Source organism: Pristis pectinata, chromosome 24, assembly GCF_009764475.1.
Source record: "Pristis pectinata isolate sPriPec2 chromosome 24, sPriPec2.1.pri, whole genome shotgun sequence".
In the NCBI taxonomy this organism is placed as follows: Eukaryota; Metazoa; Chordata; class Chondrichthyes; order Rhinopristiformes; family Pristidae; genus Pristis; species Pristis pectinata.
Genome location: NC_067428.1, coordinates 2393637 through 2414801, shown reverse-complemented (window position 1 = coordinate 2414801; position 21165 = coordinate 2393637). Strand labels below are relative to the sequence as shown.

The window sequence follows — 21165 nt, the reverse complement described above, 5'->3', positions numbered from 1 at the left end:
GAACCCGCGCACGGGAAAGACTTGATGACGTAGGACTTACGTCATTGCCGGTTGCATTGGGCGGGAACAGTCTCCCTTAAAAGGCCCACGCAAGGCGGGAAAATAAACCAGTTCTCGTTTGACAATCCATCGACTAGCGTCTTGTTTTATTTCGCGGTGGCAACCGCTACACCACCAAAAAGGGAATTGCATTGACACTCGAGTAAAAAGAATCTGCAGGAGTGAAGAAAAGACTGGGGGAATGGGGCCAATGCTATTCTCTACCATGAGCCAACATAGACTTGATGGGCCAAATAGCCACCTTCTTTGCCTAACAATTCTTTGATTTTACATCCTTATATTCCTTACACTCTCGTGTGCTTATCTAGCTTCACCCTTCATGTGAGCATTGGTAAAAAGGGTTTTTCCTGCACTGGATTTAACTATATTTATTACTTCTAGTTTCCTGCTCTCATCCACAAATGGAAATGACTTCCTATATCTATGTCGTAAAAACTCTAATTTAATCTACAATAAGAGACGATAACTCCAAGTTTCATTCCAAGGCTTTATTTTACATGGTACCATGGACAGTGGGCAGCAATCTCCACTGTCACCCAGACTAACATACAGAAGGTTACAAGCTTATTTTATATGTTAAAACGACAGCTATATCACGTGACTATTCCAGTTCCAGTCGTTGCACACTTAAGAACTTAATCAATATATCACATAGATCAAGATAAGACAAAGAAGAACACCAATCAGTTCCTCTTATCAGTGCGCTCAAGGCTGACCTCGCACCCTGTTTTATTTCAAAGTCTGGTTTCAGCAGTCTTCTGCAGACCTTCTGGCTCCAAGCCAAGATTGACTGTTGACTGCAAACACAGTTCTCTTATACAAAGTCAAATATTGCATCAGCCTGAGTACAGTCAAAAGACATCATTTATTTTTCTACAATCCACTCTTCCTCCTCTTGCTGAAAAGGAGGTTCATACCCTACAGGGTACGTTTACATCTTCAAACATTCCTCCTCATCGTAACTATCATCACAGGAGCTTCTAACTGTGGGTAACAGGCCTATCCCTTCCTGCCGAGGGCAACAGAACACATAGAAATTGCACAGCCACTATGCAGATAATCAGGATTATTCCATAACACGTCAGGGTCTGCCACCAACTTCCAAAGGGCCACCAGCTACTACCAGGGGGATTATAGTTGTGAAACTGCTTTCCAATTTTCTTAATTTTCTCTGCTGAATCCTTGATATAACCTGTCAGGTGCGTAATGTTTTCTGACTCATCAGGCACATAGGTGCAGCATTCCTGGCCCACAATGGCGCAAGTGCCTCCTCTCTCGGCCAAGATAAAATCTAAGGCCATCCTATTCTGCAGGGCCACAGTCCTAGTAGCAACCAATTCAGCTGTTATGGCAGGTAAGGCCTGCTGTGTTTCTTCAAATCCCTCAGCAGTATCGTTAGCTAGTTTTTCTAGTGCTGATACCATATTGATCAATTCCCTGGCCGCTTTTCCAGTTCCATACCAAGGAAGAGCTATCATCCCAAATCGCTCTAGTTCCGTAATTACTCTCCTATCTCTTGGGAGTTTTGGTTTTTCACCCAACTGAATCACATGATACATGAGAGGCACTATGTACCCCAAGTAGCAGCAACCTTTCCAATTCCATGGCAACCAGGGATATGCCCTATTACCACATATCCAATAGGTCCCATTTAAAGTCCAGGGGACTCCCTTCATTGTGCTTTCTCCATGTACCCATTCTGTACTCTGATTCCTGCACTTTGCTCTCCCTACTGCTTTTCCTTCCCTCTGCTCCTTACACCAGCACCTGTTCACTGATCGTGGGATCACATGCAGTACAGGAGGATTACTCTTACTTAAATTATACTCTGGAAACCACCATCCCTTGAAACACCCTTTCATGGAGAGTCCTCTGTCCACAGAGGAACGGTGATGGGTCGTGCCATTATCTGGCCTCAAGCTGCTCGGACTGTATGGTCCCATTTTAACTATACCACTTGTCAAATTCAAGGTTTGGCCAAAGAACCAGCTGCGGAAGCGGGTCATTATTGAACTGAATGCCTCCGTCTCTGTCTCATTCAGAGGTATAGAGATCAGTGGGATACCTCCTTCTCCCCCTCCATGCATTGGTATAGCCATACATACCCAACAGCTAGACACATTACTTCTGTTAGCATATTCATAAACCATTCGCAAAAATGTATTCATAGCCAAGCACTGTGGAACTGTAGCTAGCGAAAGGACCAAGATGGTAATAACTTTCTGGGTTGATCCCATTTCAGTCATTCACCTGACTCGTAGTGTGGTTTGCACCGTGTAGTGTGTATCCAGTCAGTCTTTCACTTTGATAGCTGTTCGAGTCGTTGGCAGCACTGGGTAGGGGCCTTTCCACCTAGGAGAAAAAGAATCTTTGTTCATTTTTTTTACATATATTTTGTCTCCCGACTTAAACGGATGCATATTACTTACCGTCAGCGGGGCCTGGGCCTGTCGTACTCCCTCATGTAGCTTACCTGCTTCCCTGCACAGGGCTTGAGCATATCTCAACGTTTTTTTGTCGTTCCAGATTAAGGCTACTTTTTCTAGGAGCATAGGGGGTTTTGTATCTGTTGTCATGGGCCTTCCCATTAAAACCTCATGAGGGGTCAACCCAGTATTTCTATTCTTTCAGTTGCGCAAGGTATACATTACAAGAGGTAGCACCTCAGGCCACGCCAACCCATTTTGTTGGCAAACCTTTTCCAAGGCTGCTTTTACCTCAGCATTTACTTGCTCTACCATTCCTGACGATTGGGGTTGGTAGCGGATGTGTAATTTCCACTGGAACTCTAAGACCTCGGTTAGTCCTGTTACCAATTTGTTTACAAAATGGGTTCCCCTATCACTATTCATTGCCAAGGGAATTCCAAATCTAGGGATAATTTCCTTCATTAATGCATTTACCACAGTTCTAGCGTCGTCCATCCTTGTGGGGTATGCTTCTACCCATCTGGAGAACATATCTACTATGACAAGTATATACTTAAATCCTTTTTCTGGGGGCATATGCATAAAATCTATTTGCAGATTTTCGAATGGCATCTCAGGTTGGGGCAAGTGGTCAAATTTGGCAGGTGTTTTTCCTTTATTGCTTTGTTGAGAAACAAGTTCTAGCAACTTTTTCTATTGTGACCGTTATCCCCGGAGCATCCCATCGTGTAATGGCATGTTGCATCCCTCCTTTGCCCATGTGAGCCTGACCATGGGCCAGGCGAGCCAGGGGCAAAAACAAGCTGCAGGGGCAGACTATTCGTCCATCAGGGTGACGCTAAACAGTTGGGTCGGGGTGACAACCATTTTTCTGCCAGAAGCGTTTTTCCTGCTGGGTAACCTGATTTTGGGCTGTTTGCAACTGCTTGTAACTGATACATTCAGGGAGACCCTGCCCCCGATTCGGTGCGAGCTGCCTGCAACATGGGATATTGTTTGGCAGCAACGCTCCTAGCTACTATGTCGGCAAATCTGTTGCCTTTTGATACTTCACCAGCTGAGGTATGAGCCTCACATTTGATGATAGCCAAAGCCTGTGGGAGTTGAATGGCATCTAATAAATTAATAATCAGAGAGGTACGCTTAATGTTTTTCCCAGAGGAGGTAATAAAACCTCGATTTTTCCATAACTGACCAAAGTCATGGACCACCCCAAAGGCATAGCGAGAGTCAGTATAGATGTTGGCGGTCTTGCCTGCTGCCAAAATGCAGGCACGGATAACCGTGTAGAGTTCCGCTGTGAGTGGAAGTCCCAATTGGCAGTGCATAGGCTTCCATTATTTTATAGGGTGTAACTACAGCATATCCAGCTAACGGTAAATTATTGCGTGGTCGATGCGAGGAACCATCGGTGAAAAGGATTAGATCAGGGTTGTCAATGGGTTCAATCCTCAGATCAGGCCAGGGGGTGGTAGTGGCCTCCACCACCAGCAGGCAGTCGCGATCGTCCATATCATGCTGTGAGGAGAGTAGCGGGACGAACGTAGCTGGGTTAATGGCCGGCGAACGCTTGTAGGTATAATTAGATCGGAAGAGAAGTATCACTTCATATCCCGTTCGTCTAGCTGTGGTAAAGTGCTGAGTTACGGCTGAGTTCAGCAATAATATTATGGCAGGTGGCACACATACTGTACATGGGTGATCCACCACAATAGGGATAGATGTTTCCACAATTACAGCAGTGGCAGCTACCGCACGCAGACAAGCTGGCATTCCTTTTATGACGGCTGGCAACGCTGCTGAATAATAGGCTACAGGTGTCTTACCCCCTCCATGCTCCTGGCACAAGATGCCCGTTGCGAAACCGCTCGACTCATTTACGTATAATTGAAAAGGCTTGTTATAGTTAGGCAACCCCAATGCGGGTGCTGTGATCAGAGCCTGTTTTAAATCATGAAAGGCCATCTCCCTTCCAGGTGTCCATTCAACGATAGGCGGTTCAGTCTGCAATGTTGCCAACACCAACACTGCATCTTTTTCCCGGTACTCAGGGATCCACTGCCTGCAATATCCTATCATTCCCAGAAAGGAGAGAATGTCCTTTTTTGTCCTGGGGATTGGGACCTGGTTGACTGCTTTTATTCGGTCTTCCCCCCCGTTTTCGTCTGCCTTTACTGAGCTGGAATCCCAGATATTGGACTGTTTCCTGACAAAACTGTATCTTTTCCAATGACACACGATGACCTTGGCTCGCCAGATGTTCAAACAGTGTTAAGGAGTCTGTCAAACACTGGGGCCCAGTTGTTGAAGCTATTAGAATATCATTGGTGTATTGTATCAGACTGGATCCTTCAGGGAGCTGGCACTCGTCTAGGTCATTTTTTTTACAGCAGCTGCATAAACTGCAGGGCTTGGTATTGGTATATTATTGTCACTTGTACTGAGGTACAGTGAAAAGCTTGTCTTACAAACCGATCGTACAGGTCAATTCATTACACAGTGCAGTTACATTGAGTTAGTACAAAGTGCATTGATGTAGTACAGGTAAAAACAGTAACAGTACGTATAACCTTGAGGCAGGCGGGTCCAGGTGTATTGCTGGTCTTTGTATGTAAAAGCAAAGAGGTACTGACTATCTTTATGCAAAGGTATGGAAAAGAAAGCCAAACATAGATCCACTACTGTAAACGTGCTTGCCTCTGCCGGGATGGAAGTAAGTATTACATTGGTATCAGGGACCAATGGAGCTATTGGAACAATGATTTTATTGATAGCTCGCAGATCTTGCACAAACTGCCACTCATTTTTTCGGCCCATCTTGGGAATGGGTAGAATAGGAGTATTGCACAGACTCTATGTCAGAATAAGCACACCCTGTCACAATAGGGAGTCAATCATAGGAGCAATACCTCTTGCTGCCTCTGGCGTCGTGCGGTATTGTCTAATGCACGGGAGTGGGACACCTTTGGGGGGTCACTTTGTGTTCAGGGGCGGTGCGGACTTTTCCGACGTGATTCTTATGTTGTGCCCACAAGTTCTCGGGTATCCTTGCTAATACCCCTGGAAGGAGAAAAGAATCTTCCCTTTGCAGGTGTTGTCTTTCAAACTTTGTGGGCCAGAGTTGAGGCTCGAGTATCACTCCCCTCTTTTTGGTTAAAGAACTCAACCCTCACCTTTTGTCCCAATAGATGTGCTGTAAAACTATACTCAGGGAGGGTCTCGGACAACAGTCTGGCTATCATGGTTCCAAGTTCCTTGGGCTTCGCTGGGGGTTTAACTGCCACTGTTAAATGAGGCACTGAATCCTGCACCTGGAACCGATTCTCCTGCCGTGACGTTAGCTGGACTTTAATTCCTAGTCCCTGGGGTCCAAAATATAGACACCTTCCTTCATTCTCTTCTTGTTTTTCTAAGTATGGGCACACCCTCTTTTCATACTCTTGGTCTGAAAGTCTTGCATAGTATGCTGTACAATGGAGGATCTTCTTTTCTTTGCTGGTATCAATAAGATACTGGAGATTATTAAATAAGGGGTGTCTGTCCTTTTTCAAATTTTCATGCAACTGTTGCACTATCCATGCATAGGGATTGCCATTCAACTGCCAACAGTATAAAGTGGGTGTCAATGTTTCTTCTTCTAAATTCCCCATTTGCTTCAAGGAACTGTGATATATTTCCAAGACAGGATGGTGTGTGGCTTGGAGGGCAATTTCCAGGTGGTGGTGTTCTCATGTAGTTGCTGCCCTTACCTTTTTAGATAGTAGAGGTTGTAGGTTTGTAAGGTGCTGTCTGAGGAGTGTCTAGTGAGTTGCTGCAGTGCATCCTGCAGATGGTATAAACTGCTGCCACTGTTCGGTGGCGGAGTGAGTGCATGGTTGCGGATGGGGTGCCCATCAAGTAAGCTGCTATGTCCTGTTATGTGTTGAGCTTCCTGAGCGTTGTTGAAACTGCAAACATCCAGGCAAGCGGAGAGCATTCCATCACACACTTCTAGACAAAATGTGTCTGATCACTATTTAAAGCACTACCCTTTACTATATGGCACCCTGAGGTAAACACAAGCTCCAAGACTTCTTGCACAGCATCATAATGATGATACCACCGTAGTGGGCCGAATCTCAAATAATGAGTCAGAGTACAGGAAGGAGATAGAGAGCTTAGTGACATGGTGTCATGACAACAACCTTTCCCTCAATGTCAGCAAAGCAAAACCCTTTCCATTGACTTCAGGAAAGGGGGCGGTGTACATGCACCTGTGTACATCAACAGTGCTGAGGTTGAGAAGGTTGAGAGTTTCAAGTTCTAGGAGTGAACATCATCAATAGCCTGTCCTGGTCCAACCATGTAGACGCCACGACCAAGAAAGCTCACTATACTTCCTCAGGAGGCTAAAGACATTTGGCATGTCCCCTTTGACACTCACCAACTTTTATCGATGCACCATAGAAAGCATCCTATCTGGATGCATCACAGCTTGGTATGGCAACTGCTCTGCCCAGGACTGCCAGAAACTGCAGAGAGTTGTGGACACAGCCCAGTGCATCACAGACACCAGCCTCCCCTCCATGGACTCTGTCTATACCTCTTGCTGCCTTGGTGAAGCAGCCAGCATAATCAAAGACCCCACCCACCTGGGTCATTCTCTCTTCTCTCCTCTCCCATCAGGCAGAAGATACAGGAGCCCGAGGGCACATACCACCAGGCTCAAGGACAGCTTCTATCCCACAGTGATGACTATTGAATGGTTCCCTTATATGATGAGATGGACTCTTGACCTCACAATCTACATTGGTTAACCTTGCACCTTATTGTCTACCTACAATGCACTTCCCTGTAGCTGTGACACTTTACTCTGTATTCTGTTGTTGTTTTACCCTGTACTACCCCAATGCACCGTGTAATGAATTGATCTGTATGAATGGTATGCAAGACAAGTTTTTCACTGTACCTCAGTACAACTGACAATGATATACCAATAATGGGCTTTGAAATAAAGAATTCATGAAGTGAAAAATATAATGTATAATGTTGGGTTATGTGGGTACTTCTGTTTGATTCTAATCTAGGTAAATAAAATGAAGTCTTATCTCTCTGCTTAGCTGGTTCCTCCAGGAACAACAGTCAAAAAACTACTCATTTTCAGGTACTAAAAGATGATACATGGATTTTAGATGACAGAGGAGGACTAGGCATTTAAATGGTTTCTTTTACATCCTTGGTCATCCCAAGGTACACTGCAGCTAACAAAGTTTTTTTTGGAAGTACTTTGAAGAAAGGGAGAGGAGCAAATTTGCACACTGTAAAGTCTCATAAATAGCAGTGAGATAAATCAGCAATTAACTTATACTCAGCGGTATTGGTTAAGAGATAAATACCAGCAACCACACCAGAAAAACCTTCTACACTGAGACAAGGCATCTCTGTCAGTATGGTCAACTGTCATTTTAGATTATGTGTTTACACCTTTGGATTGGGATTTAATCCTGTGACACCCTAACTCAAAAGTAAAGGTAAACCAATTCTGACAACAAGCTAGAACAATCTTAACACATTTTATTGGGGCATTTGAATCTAGGGAATAAAAGTCCCCATATATGCTACAATTGAGTCATAGAGAGATACAGCACAGAAACAGGCCCTTTGGTCCATCAACTCCACACTGACCATCAACCACCCAACTGACAATCTCACTCAAAAGTTATAAATGAATGGGAAATGATGAAACAGTAGCAGTTTAGTAACCATATTGGTTATAATATGTATTGTAATTTTCTATGCAACATCCTCTAATTACTATAACCAGACCTCCTTTTGGCTAAAAAGAGACAAAAATCATTTAACAGGTTTTCTGCTCATGTGGCATTAGTTATACACTCATTTGAACTTATTTTCAACGGCCCCAGCAGGCAAGTGTGTGCAGCAGGTATTAGAGGTGATAATCATAGGTGGTGATGTGCCTCCCATCTTCAGTTTGCAAACATCAGGATGATGTTCTTTCATGCATTGACTTTGCATCTTATTTTCTCACCATGGATCTTTAAGAGAGTGAGCATACTCTGAGATAAACCGAGTTTGTGCAGTGAGTGAAATGGGTGCTGTTCTACTTGACATTTATCTTCTAATTCACATGATTGCATAGGTGGAAGACCTATACATTGTTTGGGTTTGATTGAAGTTTTAATTTCTTTGCTTGTGGCTGAATCTAACCAATTTCAGCAAACATCAGCAAATATCTTAATTTGGAGGGCACCATTGCAGGAAGCAGTCTGGCAGGCGCAATTGTTAATGTGCCTTAACACGGTAAAGTCACTTGCTTGAATCACTAGCATCAGGTCATTGGCTTAAAGGTATGCATGTTTGGATGGATTGGATGCATGGTTATTTGTGTAAATGTTAAAGAATCAAGATGCTAACATATTTCCTTGGGTTAGCCATTGTGTTGCAAATGCCATTTACTATCTTTTCATCTCAATTTGATATGAAAGCAATTTACATCGTCTGGATCAGATAGTGTAATACAGCAATGGAAACTAGTCCTTTGGCTCACCTTTTGTGCCAACTATCAAACACCCTTTATTTTACACTAATCCCACCCCAATTTATTTTATTCTCCCCACATTCCCATTAATTGCCCCCTCCCCCAAGATGTGACCACTCATTTACGCACTCAGCAATTTACAATGGTTAATTCACCTACCAGCCTGTATGTCTTTAGCATATGGAAGAAAACCAGAGCAATGGAGGAAACCCCAAGCAACCACAGAGAAAACATGCAAACTCCACTCAGACAGCACCAGAGATCAGGATTGAACCTGGATTGCTGGAGCAATAAACAGCAGGTCTACTAGCTGCGCTATCATCATGTTGCAGTGTCATATAGTGCTGAGAGGTGGATAAAAACCAACACTACTGATCAGGTTTCTCTCAAAGCCATCATTTGTGTATTGCATTAGATTCAGCAACTGGCTTGCACACAACTTGCCTGGCCAGAAACTCGTTTGAGGATGAGATTGTTTTTCAAGACTGGGTGGGAGTTGATTCAGGATTATCTCAAAGCTTATATTAAAGAAAATAGCCAGCTCTATGGATCTGAGGAGTTCTTCCTCGGCTTCAGAAGCCCAACAATGCTTGCTTTTCTCCAGATCTTGGGTAAATAATCCAACTTTGCCCAGCCACTGAGCAGTCTCAGAAGCTAATTACTAATTATCATCTTGAATTTCTTTATCTATTCACCGTGTATTCCATCAAGACCTGAATCAGTTTCACTGTCGATGACAAATTTTGCCATTTTCATTCTGTGAAACAGTTACTGAAATTGTTCCTTACATCCTTCTAATTATAACTCTGTTTTCTGGTGTTTATTTGCAAGTTTGTCATTTTTAATCAATTGGTGTCCACCTGATTTAGCTTTCTTAATATTGTCATTGACCAAGCTTTCTTAATATTGTCGTCACATCTGTGTTTTCTATCAGTTTCTGCTATGACCTGAAGTGTTCTACTAGCCCAGCAGTAAGCTTATTCTCCTTTCTCAATTTGAATGTGGTTGTGTTTTATGATGACCAGGCTGGGACTAGTTTGTTTGGCATCTTCATGGGATGTGTTTCCAGTAGTCTATTTGACCATGTTTATACATATAGTCTTCTGGGTGGTTACTACTGCTTTCTTAAGGTATGCCGTGAAATTCTGTAAGTTTGCTTTCTTAAAATTGAAGTAACAGTGGGAAAGGGCCATTCTTGGTGCTGCAAATGAATGGACTCAAACCCTGATGAGACAGCTTTGAGAATGTAGGAACGGGTCCATGACCATCTCAGCATCATAGAATGGCTATTGCTCAGAAGGAAGCCATTCAGCCCATCATGTTCACACCAGCTGTTTACCAGAGCAACTCACTAGTTCCACTCCCCTGCCTCTTCTCTGTAGTCTTGCAATTTTTTTCTCCTCACCATATATTTATCCAATGCCCACCTGAAGGCCACAATCCCAGAATCCTGAAAGAGGTAGCTAAAGAGATTGTGGAGACGTCGGTAATGATCTTTCAAGAATCACTGAAATCAGGGAGGATTGCAGAGGACTGGAAGATCACCCCTGTTTAAGAAAGGAGGGAGGTAAAAGACAGGAAATTATAGGCCAGTTAGTCTGATCTCAGTGGTTAGTAAGATTTTAGAGTACACTATCAAGGATGAAACTTCAGAGTACTTGGAAGTACGTGATAAAATGGGGCAAAGTCAGCATGGTTTCACTAAGGGGAGATGTTGCCTGATAAATCTGTTACGATTCTTTGAGGAGGTAACAAGCAGGTTAGACAAAGGAGTCAGTGGACATTATTTACTTGGATTTTTAGAAGGATTTTGACAAGGTGCCATACATGAGGCTGCTAAGCATGATGAGAGCCCATGGTGTAAGAGGCAAGGTACTAGCACGGAGAGAAGATTGGTTGAATGGCAGAAGGCAGAGAGTGCGGATAAAGAGGTCCTTTTCAGGACGACTGCCAGTGACTAGTGGAATTCCACAGGGGTCAGCATTGAGACCGCAACTTTTCATTTTATACATTAATGATCTGGATGAAGAAACTGATGGCATTGTGGCCAAGTTTTCAAACACTACAAAGCTAAGTGGAGGGACAGGTAGTGTCGCAGCAGCAAGGAGTCTGCAGCAGCAGGGAGTCCACAGAAAGTTAGGCATAGAAGTGGCAGATGAAATGCAGCGTAGGGTTATATACGATGGTAAGAAGAATAGAAGTGTAACTATTTTCTAAACGAGGAAGAAAATTCAGAAATCGGAGATGCAAAGTTCAGGATTCCCTTAAGGTTAACTTGCAAGTTGAGTTGGTAGTAAGGAAGGCAAATGAGAGGATATGAATACAAAGCAAGGATGTGCTGCTGAGGCTTTATAAGGCACTGGTCAGACGGCATTTGGAATATTGAGAGCAATTTTGGGCCCTGCATCCAAGGAAAGATGTGCTGGCTCCAGGGAGAGTCCAGAGGAAGTCCACAAGAATGATCCTGGGAATGAAAGGCTTAATGCACGACAAGTATTTGACAGAATTGGGCCTGCACATGGAGTTCAGAAGGATGAGGAGGGATCTTATTGAAACCTACCAAATTTGAAAGGCCTGGAATCGAGTGGACATGTCAAGAATGTTTCCATTATTATTAGTTTAGGATCTGAGGGCACAGCCTCAGAATAAAGGGATGTCCCTTTAAAACTGAAATGATGAGGAGGAATTTTTTCAGTCAGATGTTGGGAAATCTGTGGAATTTGTTGCCACAGAGGGCTGTGAGGCCAAGTCTTTGGGTGTATTTAAGGCACAGATTAATAGGTTCTTGATTGGTAATGGGGTTAAGGGGTTGAAGGGAGAGGTGGGGAGAATGGGGTTGAGAGAGGAAAAACAAAAATCAGCCATGATTGAATGCAGGAGCAGACTCGATGGGTTGAATGGCCTAATTCTGTTACTATAGCTTATAGTCTTACAATGGAACCTTCCTCCTCCACATCTGCAGACAGTGCATTTCAAATTCCTACCATGCAGTGCACCAAATAAGTTTTTTTGCCCTGTGGCACTCTTTCTGTTATTTCATTCCTATGACCTCTAGTCCTTGACACCCCCTCCAACAGGAACAGCCTTCACTATCCATTCTGCCCAGATCTTCCTTCAGCCTTCTCTTCTCCAAAGAAAATAGTCTAAACCAATTCCAATCTATCCTTATAAACATGGTCCCTCATCCCAGGAACAAAATAGATCTTTTCTTTACTCTCTCTAATGCAGTGCAATGTTTCTGTTGATAAATGTGATGTCAGACCTGTGGCCTTGTTTCCAGCATCAATTCTTAACAGAACTTGTGTGCTTGGGGAGATCACAATCTGATGTTGCCTCTATAGGCAGGTCTGACTTTACAAAATGTCACATTTGTAACATCTTTCAGTTGCCAACTTCATCCCAGATATTTGTGGTTTGTTGCCATTTGGCCTTTCATATATCCCTTGTAGACCACTCAGAGTCCAACATATGCTTTCAGAACACATCTTGGCAAGTGGCTATTGTTGGACAGAGAGGCCATTAGTACTGAAAGAAATGACAACGCATGTGGGCCTTGCAATATACCTAGTTTTGTGGTGATCTTAATACACATGTTTTTCTTCAGGCAGCTTCAGTTGTGGTTTTACTTGGTGAATAGTGATAGCAGAATCAGAAATCAAAAAGCCTCCTTCACCTGTGACATGGACAGTATTGGTGTAGCTTCCTACATTCCCACTGTAACAGCATGATTGGACATTCAGGGAGCAGTGACCAGCTAAGAAACAGCTTAAAAAAAAAGCCAGACACCTTCTATACAAGTACACTATACTGCAGGAAAATGTCTAGAAATCAAGCAAGAGTTTCATTATGGCAACATGGATAGCACTATTGCCACAACCAAATGAAAGGAGTTGTGACAGACACAACTTGCACACTTTGACATTGGCATCAAGACCCCCACATCCCTGTTAGTTGAGTAAAGCTACCCACTTAATATCACCTTCCACCACTTGAACTGTAGTCCTGTATGTTACAGTTCTTCAGGTCCACATCCAAGTACTGGTTAAATGTATTGTGTATTTTTTTTGTTGCAACCATTCTTTCAGACATCGAGTTCCAGAACACAACCACCTTCTGATCCTTCTCCCAATTAGCTGAAACCTATGCTCCCCAGTTCTGACTCTTAAGGGAAGCAAGTCCTTCCTATTTTCTCAGTATTGGCCTCCCCTAATTTAATACACCTCCATTAAGTTTCCCATCAGCCTCCTAATGATCCAAAGGAAACATCCAGACCTGTTTCTATGTTTCATGCAAGTGTTCTTGCTCTTTGTGGCAATCAATTGGAGAAGATTATTGGAGAAGATTCTTAGAAACAGGATTTATGGACACTTGGAGAAGCATAGGCTGATTAGGGACAGTCAGCATGGCTTTGTGAGGGACAGGAGCTTGATTGAATTCTGAGGATGTGACAAAGCCCATTGATGAAGGTAGAGCAGTGGATGTGGTGTACAAGAATTTTAGTAAGGTTCCTCATGGAAGGCTCATTCAGAAAGTCAGGAGGCATGGGATCCAGGGAAACCTGGCTGTGTGGATTCAGAATTGGCTCACCCATGGAAGACAGAGGGTGGTGGTAGATGGAGCATATTCTGCCTGGAGGTCAGTGACCAGTGGTGTTTCACAGGGATCTGTTCTAAGACCCCTGCTCTTTGTGATTTTTATCAATGACTTGGATGAGGACGTGGAAGGGTGGGTTAGTTTGCAGATGATATGAAGGCTGGTGGTATTGTGGATAGTGTGGAAGGTTGCTGTACGTTACAACAGGACATTGATAGGATGCAGTGCAGTGCTGGGCTGAGAAGTGGCAGATGGAGTTCAACCCGGAAAGTGTTAAGTGATACACTTTGGAAGATTGAATTTTAAGACAGAATACAAGGTTAATGGCAGGACTCCTAGCAGCATGGAGGAACAGAGGGATCTTGGTGTCCACGTCCATAGATCCCTCAAGGTTGCTGCGCAGGTTGATACGGTTGTTAAGGTGCATGGGACTTCATTAGTTGGGGTATTGAGTTCAAGAGCTATTTGTTGCAGTTCTATAAAACTCTGGTTAGACCACACTTGGAGTATTATAGGAAGGATGTGGAAGATTTAGAGAGGGTGCAGAGGAGATTTACCAGGATGCTGCCTGTGTTACGGACTCGGTGAATGTCCCTTTAAGATAGAGTTAGTAGTGTGTGTCTGTGTAGCGTGCTTACGTCAACCAAAGATAAAAGACGTAATGACGTTGTTGAAGAAGTCAGTCAGAGGAGAGAGAGAGAGAGAAAGGAGAGAGAGACACCAGCCTGCTAGTTTCTCTATCGATGGATGAGAAACAATAACTGTGTCTGTTACTACAATCCACGTATGGAAATTGGGAGTAATCCGGTGGAGTTCACTTTGTCATTAACTTGTAGAGGGAAACAGGTATTTGTGTGGACGGCCACAATTCGGATGCTTTTCGGGGTGAGGAAGTCACTACCGAGTAAACACTGAGGTGTCATTTGGGTTCCATCGTGGAACATTTGGATTTCGTAATTACTCTCTCTATGTTCTCTACATCTACATCTTATCCTCAGACAACGGCGGTTGTCGAAGAAGCCTTTGCTCGTGTTTCACCTTATGGCTTGCTGAACTGAACTTTAAGAACTATTCCTGGACTTGGGAGTTTGGGACTTTGCCACACACACACATGAAGAATTTAGTTTTTGGGGTTAATGTTCAAGGTTTAACATTTTTACTTTTATTTTTCTTATTATCATAAGTAGTTATTAATAAAGTAGTTTTTAAACACTGAATCATGATTCAGTGTGTTTCTTTTGTTGCTGGTTCATGATAAACTTGGGGGTTCGTCCGGGATCATTCCCCAGATTGACGAGACTCGTCCGGGATCGTATCCAACGATTGACGAGGGAGGTCTGAGTTTGAACAAATTGGGATCTTGGTGGACGACTGATTGTGGTCAGTCTGATAAATTCTTTTTAATTGGCTTGTGTGTGTGTGGAGACAAGCAACAATGGATACATTTTTGAAAAAACCCACCCTTGGAGGATGCAGGGGATGAGGAAACCTGATTTGGTGAAAATTGCTGCAGAGCTACATCTTGAGGCAGTAACGCGATTTATGAGAAAGGCAGATGGTCAGAGACTGATAGCTGGCCATTATGTGGAGAAGGTGTTTGAGGAGGAGGTGTTAAAACAGTTTCCTGGCAGTGAACCAGCGATTTCTGAGGCACAGGTGCAGCTGGCAAAGATAGAGGCCGAACGAAGGAAACTAGAGTTAGAGGCTGAATGAGAGCAAACTCGGTTAAAGTTTGAGGCTGAACGGGAACGGGAACTAATTTGGTTGAAGTTTGAGGCTGAGACAGAGGAAAGGAAGGCCCAGATAGAAATGAGGAGGATGGAGCTGGATAGGGAGGAGAAGGAAAAACAGCAGCAGCATGAGTTAGAAATGGAGCGAGAGTTTGGAATCTGATTCTGATGATGGTTTTTTAGCCAGCAGGGAGGTTCAGTTAGTCCCTCCTTTTGAGGAAGATCAGGTTGATCAGTATTTCCAACATTTTGAAAAGGTTGCTGAGAGTTCAAACTGGCCAAAGGAAGGATGGGCTCTTATGTTACAGAGTGTAATTAAAGGTAAAGCTCAAAAAGCTTATTCTGCTTTGTCTGTTGAGGATGCAGCTGATTACACAAGCGTAAAACAAGCTGTGTTAAAGGCCTATGAATTGGTACCTGAAGCTTATAGACAAAAATTTAGAGACTTGAAGAAATCTGCAGATCAGACGTACATGGAATTTGCCAATGGAAAGAGAATATTTTTTGAGTGATGATGGATGGCTAAAAATGTAGTTGGGGATTATGATAAATTGGCAGAATTGATGTTAGTGGAAGACTTTAAAAGATGTGTCCCAGCTGAGATAACAACATATTTAAATGAAAAGCAGGTGGAAACATTACAAGAAACTGCTAGGTTGGCAGACGTTTATGCTTTAACCCATAAATCCAAATGGGGACAACGTAAAACCTTTCAAAAGAGTTACAAGGACAATCCAGGTAAACCAGAGATTAAATTGGGAGGTAATCAAAAAGGGAAGGATGAAAAGAAGCCAGTGCTAGAGAAACCTGTTGAGCGTACTGTAAGAAACCTGGCCATGTAATAGCTAATTGTGCCCTTTTGAAGAAAAGGAAGGAAGCTGTGCCCAATGCTTGCTTTCAGGTAATTAAAAATAAAAAAGATTTAGGAGATGTTGTTAAAGATCAGTCCTTGCCAAAGGTGAAAGCTGAAAAGTTGGAGGAGGTGAGAAAGGAATTCCGTTCTTATGTATCAGAGGGTTTTGTTTCACTGAATGATGGGTCACCCCAGGTGCCAGTGAAAATCCTTAGAGATACTGGGGCTTGTCAATCTCTCTTGCTGGACAGTGTTTTAAATTTTGGTGACGAAACTGACACTGGTGAGGTAAATTTAGACCGAGGCATTACAGGTGACACCATGTCTGTCCCTTTGCACAAGGTGATTTTAAAGTCAAAGTTCGTAGAAGGACCTGTCGAGATAGGGATACGACCTAGTTTACCAGTGGAAGGAGTTTCTTTGTTACTGGGGAATGACCTTGCAGACGGAGAATTTGTCCCTGTGGTACGGTTAACAACCAAACCAAGGGTTGATGAGTCTGAGAATGATCCAGATGTTTACCCATCCTGTGCGATGACTCGAGCTAGAGCTAAAGAATTAGCCAAGGCCGACAGTCCTGTGCAGCCTGATGTGGTTCCCTGTGACAGTCCTAAACAGGAAGAAAATTATGATGCCTTGTCTGAGACTTTTCTGTCTTCACTGGAGGATCAAAATCCTTGTAGTGAGCCTGAATTTAAAGATTTGTCTTTGTCGAGGAAATAATTTATGGTGGAACAGACAAAAGACCCTGAGCTTACAGAATTGAAAGAAAAAGCACTCTCATGTGATGAGATTGAAAAAGTGGCAATTGGATATTATGTCAAAAATGGAGTGTTAATGAGGAAATGGAGACCTCCTCATGTTCCTGTTAATGAGGAATGGGAAGTTATTCATAAGGCTGTGGTTCCAAAGAAGTTTATAGGAATGAGATTTTAAATCTGGCCCAGATCACCTTTGGGTGGTCATTTTGGTGTGAATAAAACTGTAGGGAAGATCTTGAAACAATTCTATTGGCCTGGTTTGAGAAAGGATGTGGTGATGTTTTGTCGAACCTGTCACACATCAGATGGTAGGTAAACCAAATCAAAGACCCCCTGTGGCTCCCCCCGTTGAAACCTATTCCTGCTTTTGGTGAACCCTTTTCGAAGGTGATTGTGGACTGTCTTGGCCCATTGCCAAGGTCTAAGGCTGGAAATCAGTATTTGTTAACCATCATGTGTGCAACTTCTAGATTTCCAGAAGCAATACCATGTGATGTGAATGTTGCTCCTAAGATATCTGATGTTGATATTGAGGAAGGCCAATTTAGACCAAATATTGTTCCATCAGAACTAAAAAACCAAAATATCCTGGAGAACCTTGAAACAAAGTTGGACCATTTACAAGTTTCGCAAAAACAACAGATGAGAGAATTAATTTTAAAATTTAAAAATCTGTTCCCAGATGTTCCAAACAGAACGTCGATAATTACTCATGATGTTGACGTTGGGGATGCAAAACCAATCAAACAACACCCATATCAAATGAATGTGGACAAAAGTAAACTTGTTGACCATGAGATTGTATACATGTTAGAAAATGATATTATTAGACATTCTACTTCAAACTGGAGTTCACCGTGTTATTGTGCCTAAACCTGATGGAACTGTTAGATTTTGCACAGATTACAGGAAAGTGAATGCTGTAACAAAGTCGGATGCTTACCCTATTCCTAGGGTGGATGATTGCATAGACAGAGTGGGAAAGGCTAAATTTCTTACAAAGATCAACCTATCAAAAGGGTACTGGTGTGTTCCATTAACAGATAGAGGAAGGGAAATTTCTGCCTTTGTAACCCCTTCTGGATTGTATGAATTTAATGTTTTGCCATTTGGAATGAAAAATGCTCCAGCAGCATTTCAAAGAATGATTAATTCAGTGATTCATGAGTTAAAACATACAGATGCCTACATTGACGACTTAGTGACTGGGAATGATACATGGGAGGATCACATCTCTGCGTTAGAAAGGTTGTTTGAAAGACCTTCCGAAGCTAACTTTACAGTTAACTTGGCTAAAAGTGAATTTGGCCATGCCACTGTGACGTATCTTGGTTATGTTGTAGGTCAAGGCAAGTTAGCTCCTATTCAGGCAAAAGTTCAAGCAATATCTGAGTTCCCTGTTCCCACGGGTACGAGGACTGTTAGAAGGTTTTTGGGAATGGTTGGATATTATCGAAAATTTTGTAAAAATTTTGCTGATGTTGCTCTTCCCCTAACTAATCTTCTGAAGAAGGGAGTAAAGTTTGTTTGGACAGATCCTTGTCAAGAAGCATTTGAGAAGCTGAAAGCCATTCTATGCTACCATCCTGTGCTCAAATCACCTGACGTTGAAAAGCCATCTTCATTAGCAGTAGATGCCAGTGATGAAGCTGCAAGAGCTGTGTTGTTGCGGAAGGGTGACCTTGATGATATTGACCATCCTGTAGCTTACTTTTCAAAGAAATTTAATGAGCATCAAAAGAATTATTCCACCATAGAGAAAGAATTACTGTCGCCTGTTTTAGCCTTGCAACATTTCAGTGTATATGTTTGCACCGCTCAGAAACCATTGACTGTGTATACAGATCATAACCCACTTGGTGTTTCTGAGCCACGTCAAAAACAAGAACAGAAGGCTGTTAAACTGGAGTTTAATTTTGCAAGAATTTGATCTCATGATAACTCACATTAAAGGCAAAGATAACGTGATTGCTGATTGTCTTTCCCAATGTTAAATGGGAAAGATGTATCATTACTAATCTGATATTCTGTAATTGTGTAGCATGATAATTATTAACATTACTAACTGTATGTGCGGCTAAATTTTTTTTTGGAAAACAATTCTTTAGGTGGGAGGTGTTACGGACTCGGTGAATGTCCCTTTAAGATAGAGTTAGTATTGTGTGTGTGTGTGTGTGTGTGTGTGTGGCATGCTTACATCAACCAAAGCTAAAGGACGTAATGACGTTGTTGAAGAAGTCAGTCAGAGGAGAGAGAGAGAGCGAGAGAGAGAGACCAGCCTGCTAGTTTCTCTATCGATGGATGAGAAACAATAACTGTGTCTGTTACTACAATCCACGTATGGAAATTGGAAGTAATCTGGTGGAGTTCACTTTGTCATTAACCTGTAGAGGGAAACAGGTATTTGTGTGGACGGCCACGATTCAGATGCTTTTCGGGGTGAGGAAGTCACTACCGAGTAAACACTGAGGTGTCGTTTGGGTTCCATCGTGGAACATTTGGATTTCGTAATTACTCTCTCTATGTTCTCTACATCTACATCTTATCCTCAGACAACGGCAGTCGTTGAAGAAGCCTTTGCTCATGTTTCACCTTATGGCTTGCTGAACTGAACTTTAAGAACTATTCCTGGACTTGGAGTTTGGGACTTTGCCACACACACACATGAAGAATTTAGTTTTTGGGGTTAATGTTCAAGGTTTAACATTTTTACTTTTATTTTTCTTATTATCATAAGTAGTTATTAATAAAGTAGTTTTTAAACACTGAATCATGACTCTGTGTGTTTCTTTTGTTGCTGGTTCGTAACACCTGGATTGGAGAGGATAGGTTGAGTGAGCTTAGGCTTTTCTCTTTGGAGAGAAAGAGGATGAGAGGCAACTTGATAGAGGTGTACAAGGTGATAAGAGGCATAGATCAAGTGGACAGTCAAAGACTTCTTCCCAAGGTGAAAATGGCTGACACAAGGGGGCACAATTTTAAGGTGACTGGAGGAATGTATTGGGGGGGGGGGGGGGGGGGGAATGTCAGATGCAAGTTTTTTTTCACATAGAGAGTGGTGGGTGCGTGGAACACACTGCCAGCAGAGCTGGTGGAGGCACATACATTAGGGACATTTAAGAGACTCTTAGATAGCCACATGAACGATAGAAAATGGGGGGCTGTGGGAGGGAAGGGTTAGATAAATCTTACAGCAGGATAAAGTGTCAGCACAACATTGTGAGCCGATGGGCCTGCACTGTGCTGTAATGTTCTACATTCAATTAGGGTATGGCTTTTGGAATATGAAGTCAACTTCATTAACTGACGTCTTCCTTCACCGTAACCTATCCACTACCCCAGCCCACCCTCTTCTATATCCTCCATTTTCCTGTTCAACCAGGAGAAGCACCTCCAATAAAAGAAAATTCTGGAAATACTGTGCAGATCAGGCAGAGAGAGAAAGGTATTTAACATTTCAAGTCAATGGCTATTGACGATTATCGACTTTTCGAAAACAAAATGTAAGTGAAAATCTAGAGCGGCCCAACATGGAAAAATCCAAAGATTCAGAACACCTAAACGAGGCTGTTTCCTCATCCCAGTCCTCAATGGCCACTTCTTTATACTCAGATCAGGACCCCAGTTCTGAACTCCCCAACCATTTTCTCATTTACCTTGTCACGCTGTCTCAGCAGAGCGAAATAATTTCTTACACTTCGACAGGTTCATGCCACTCAACATCTCAAAACAGCTTCTAATCCTTGAAATCAACCAATCAAGCCCATTAAAAACCGGCGTTCACGTTTCTAGTCACCTGATACCCGACTGAGATTCGACGCAACAGGCAGAAAGATTAAGGCGCAAGAGATTGCAGACGCTGAAATCTGGAATAAAAGTCAAACTGCTGCAGGGACTCGGTGGGCAATTGGATTCTGTGAAAAAAATCGTAAGACTCCACTTTGGGTTATGAAGCCATTACTCATTCGTCAGAACTTCGTCAGGACTCGGTAAAACTCAAAAGATGCCACTGCTTTAATTGCATCGAATACACTTCAGACAGCCGCACCATCACTTCCACCATCGGCCATTTTCACTTCCCCCAACTTTCCCGCCTTCCGCTAGTGGAGCCTGGCCCGCGATATTAATTGGCAGCGTGGCGTGACGCTGCCTCAGCTTCCTACGCTGTAATTGGTGCTGCGCCTGTCAATCATGTCAGGGG

The 21165-nt window shown here is 42.9% G+C and overlaps 1 protein-coding gene across 2 annotated transcripts; it reads right to left on the bottom strand.

Moving 5' to 3' along the window:
- Positions 1-553: 553 nt before the first annotated feature.
- LOC127582412 (endogenous retrovirus group PABLB member 1 Env polyprotein-like) lies at positions 554-20877 on the bottom strand. 2 transcript variants are annotated; one of them, XM_052037629.1, is made up of 2 exons: positions 20761-20877; positions 554-2412 (listed from the first exon to the last, which is right to left on the bottom strand). In XM_052037629.1, the coding sequence occupies exon 2, from the start codon at positions 2304-2306 to the stop codon at positions 1041-1043; it is 1266 nt and encodes a 421-aa protein (XP_051893589.1). In that variant the 5' UTR covers positions 2307-2412; positions 20761-20877; the 3' UTR covers positions 554-1040. The 2 variants fall into 2 exon arrangements, with proteins under 2 accessions (XP_051893589.1, XP_051893590.1); XM_052037630.1 differs by lacking the exon at positions 20761-20877 and adding an exon at positions 20621-20710.
- Positions 20878-21165: the final 288 nt, after the last annotated feature.

Bases quoted from the DNA above. Each gene is read 5' to 3' on its own strand.
- LOC127582412 (XM_052037629.1), bottom strand. From the start codon at position 2,306: ATGACTGAAATGGGATCAACCCAGAAAGTTATTACCATCTTGGTCCTT.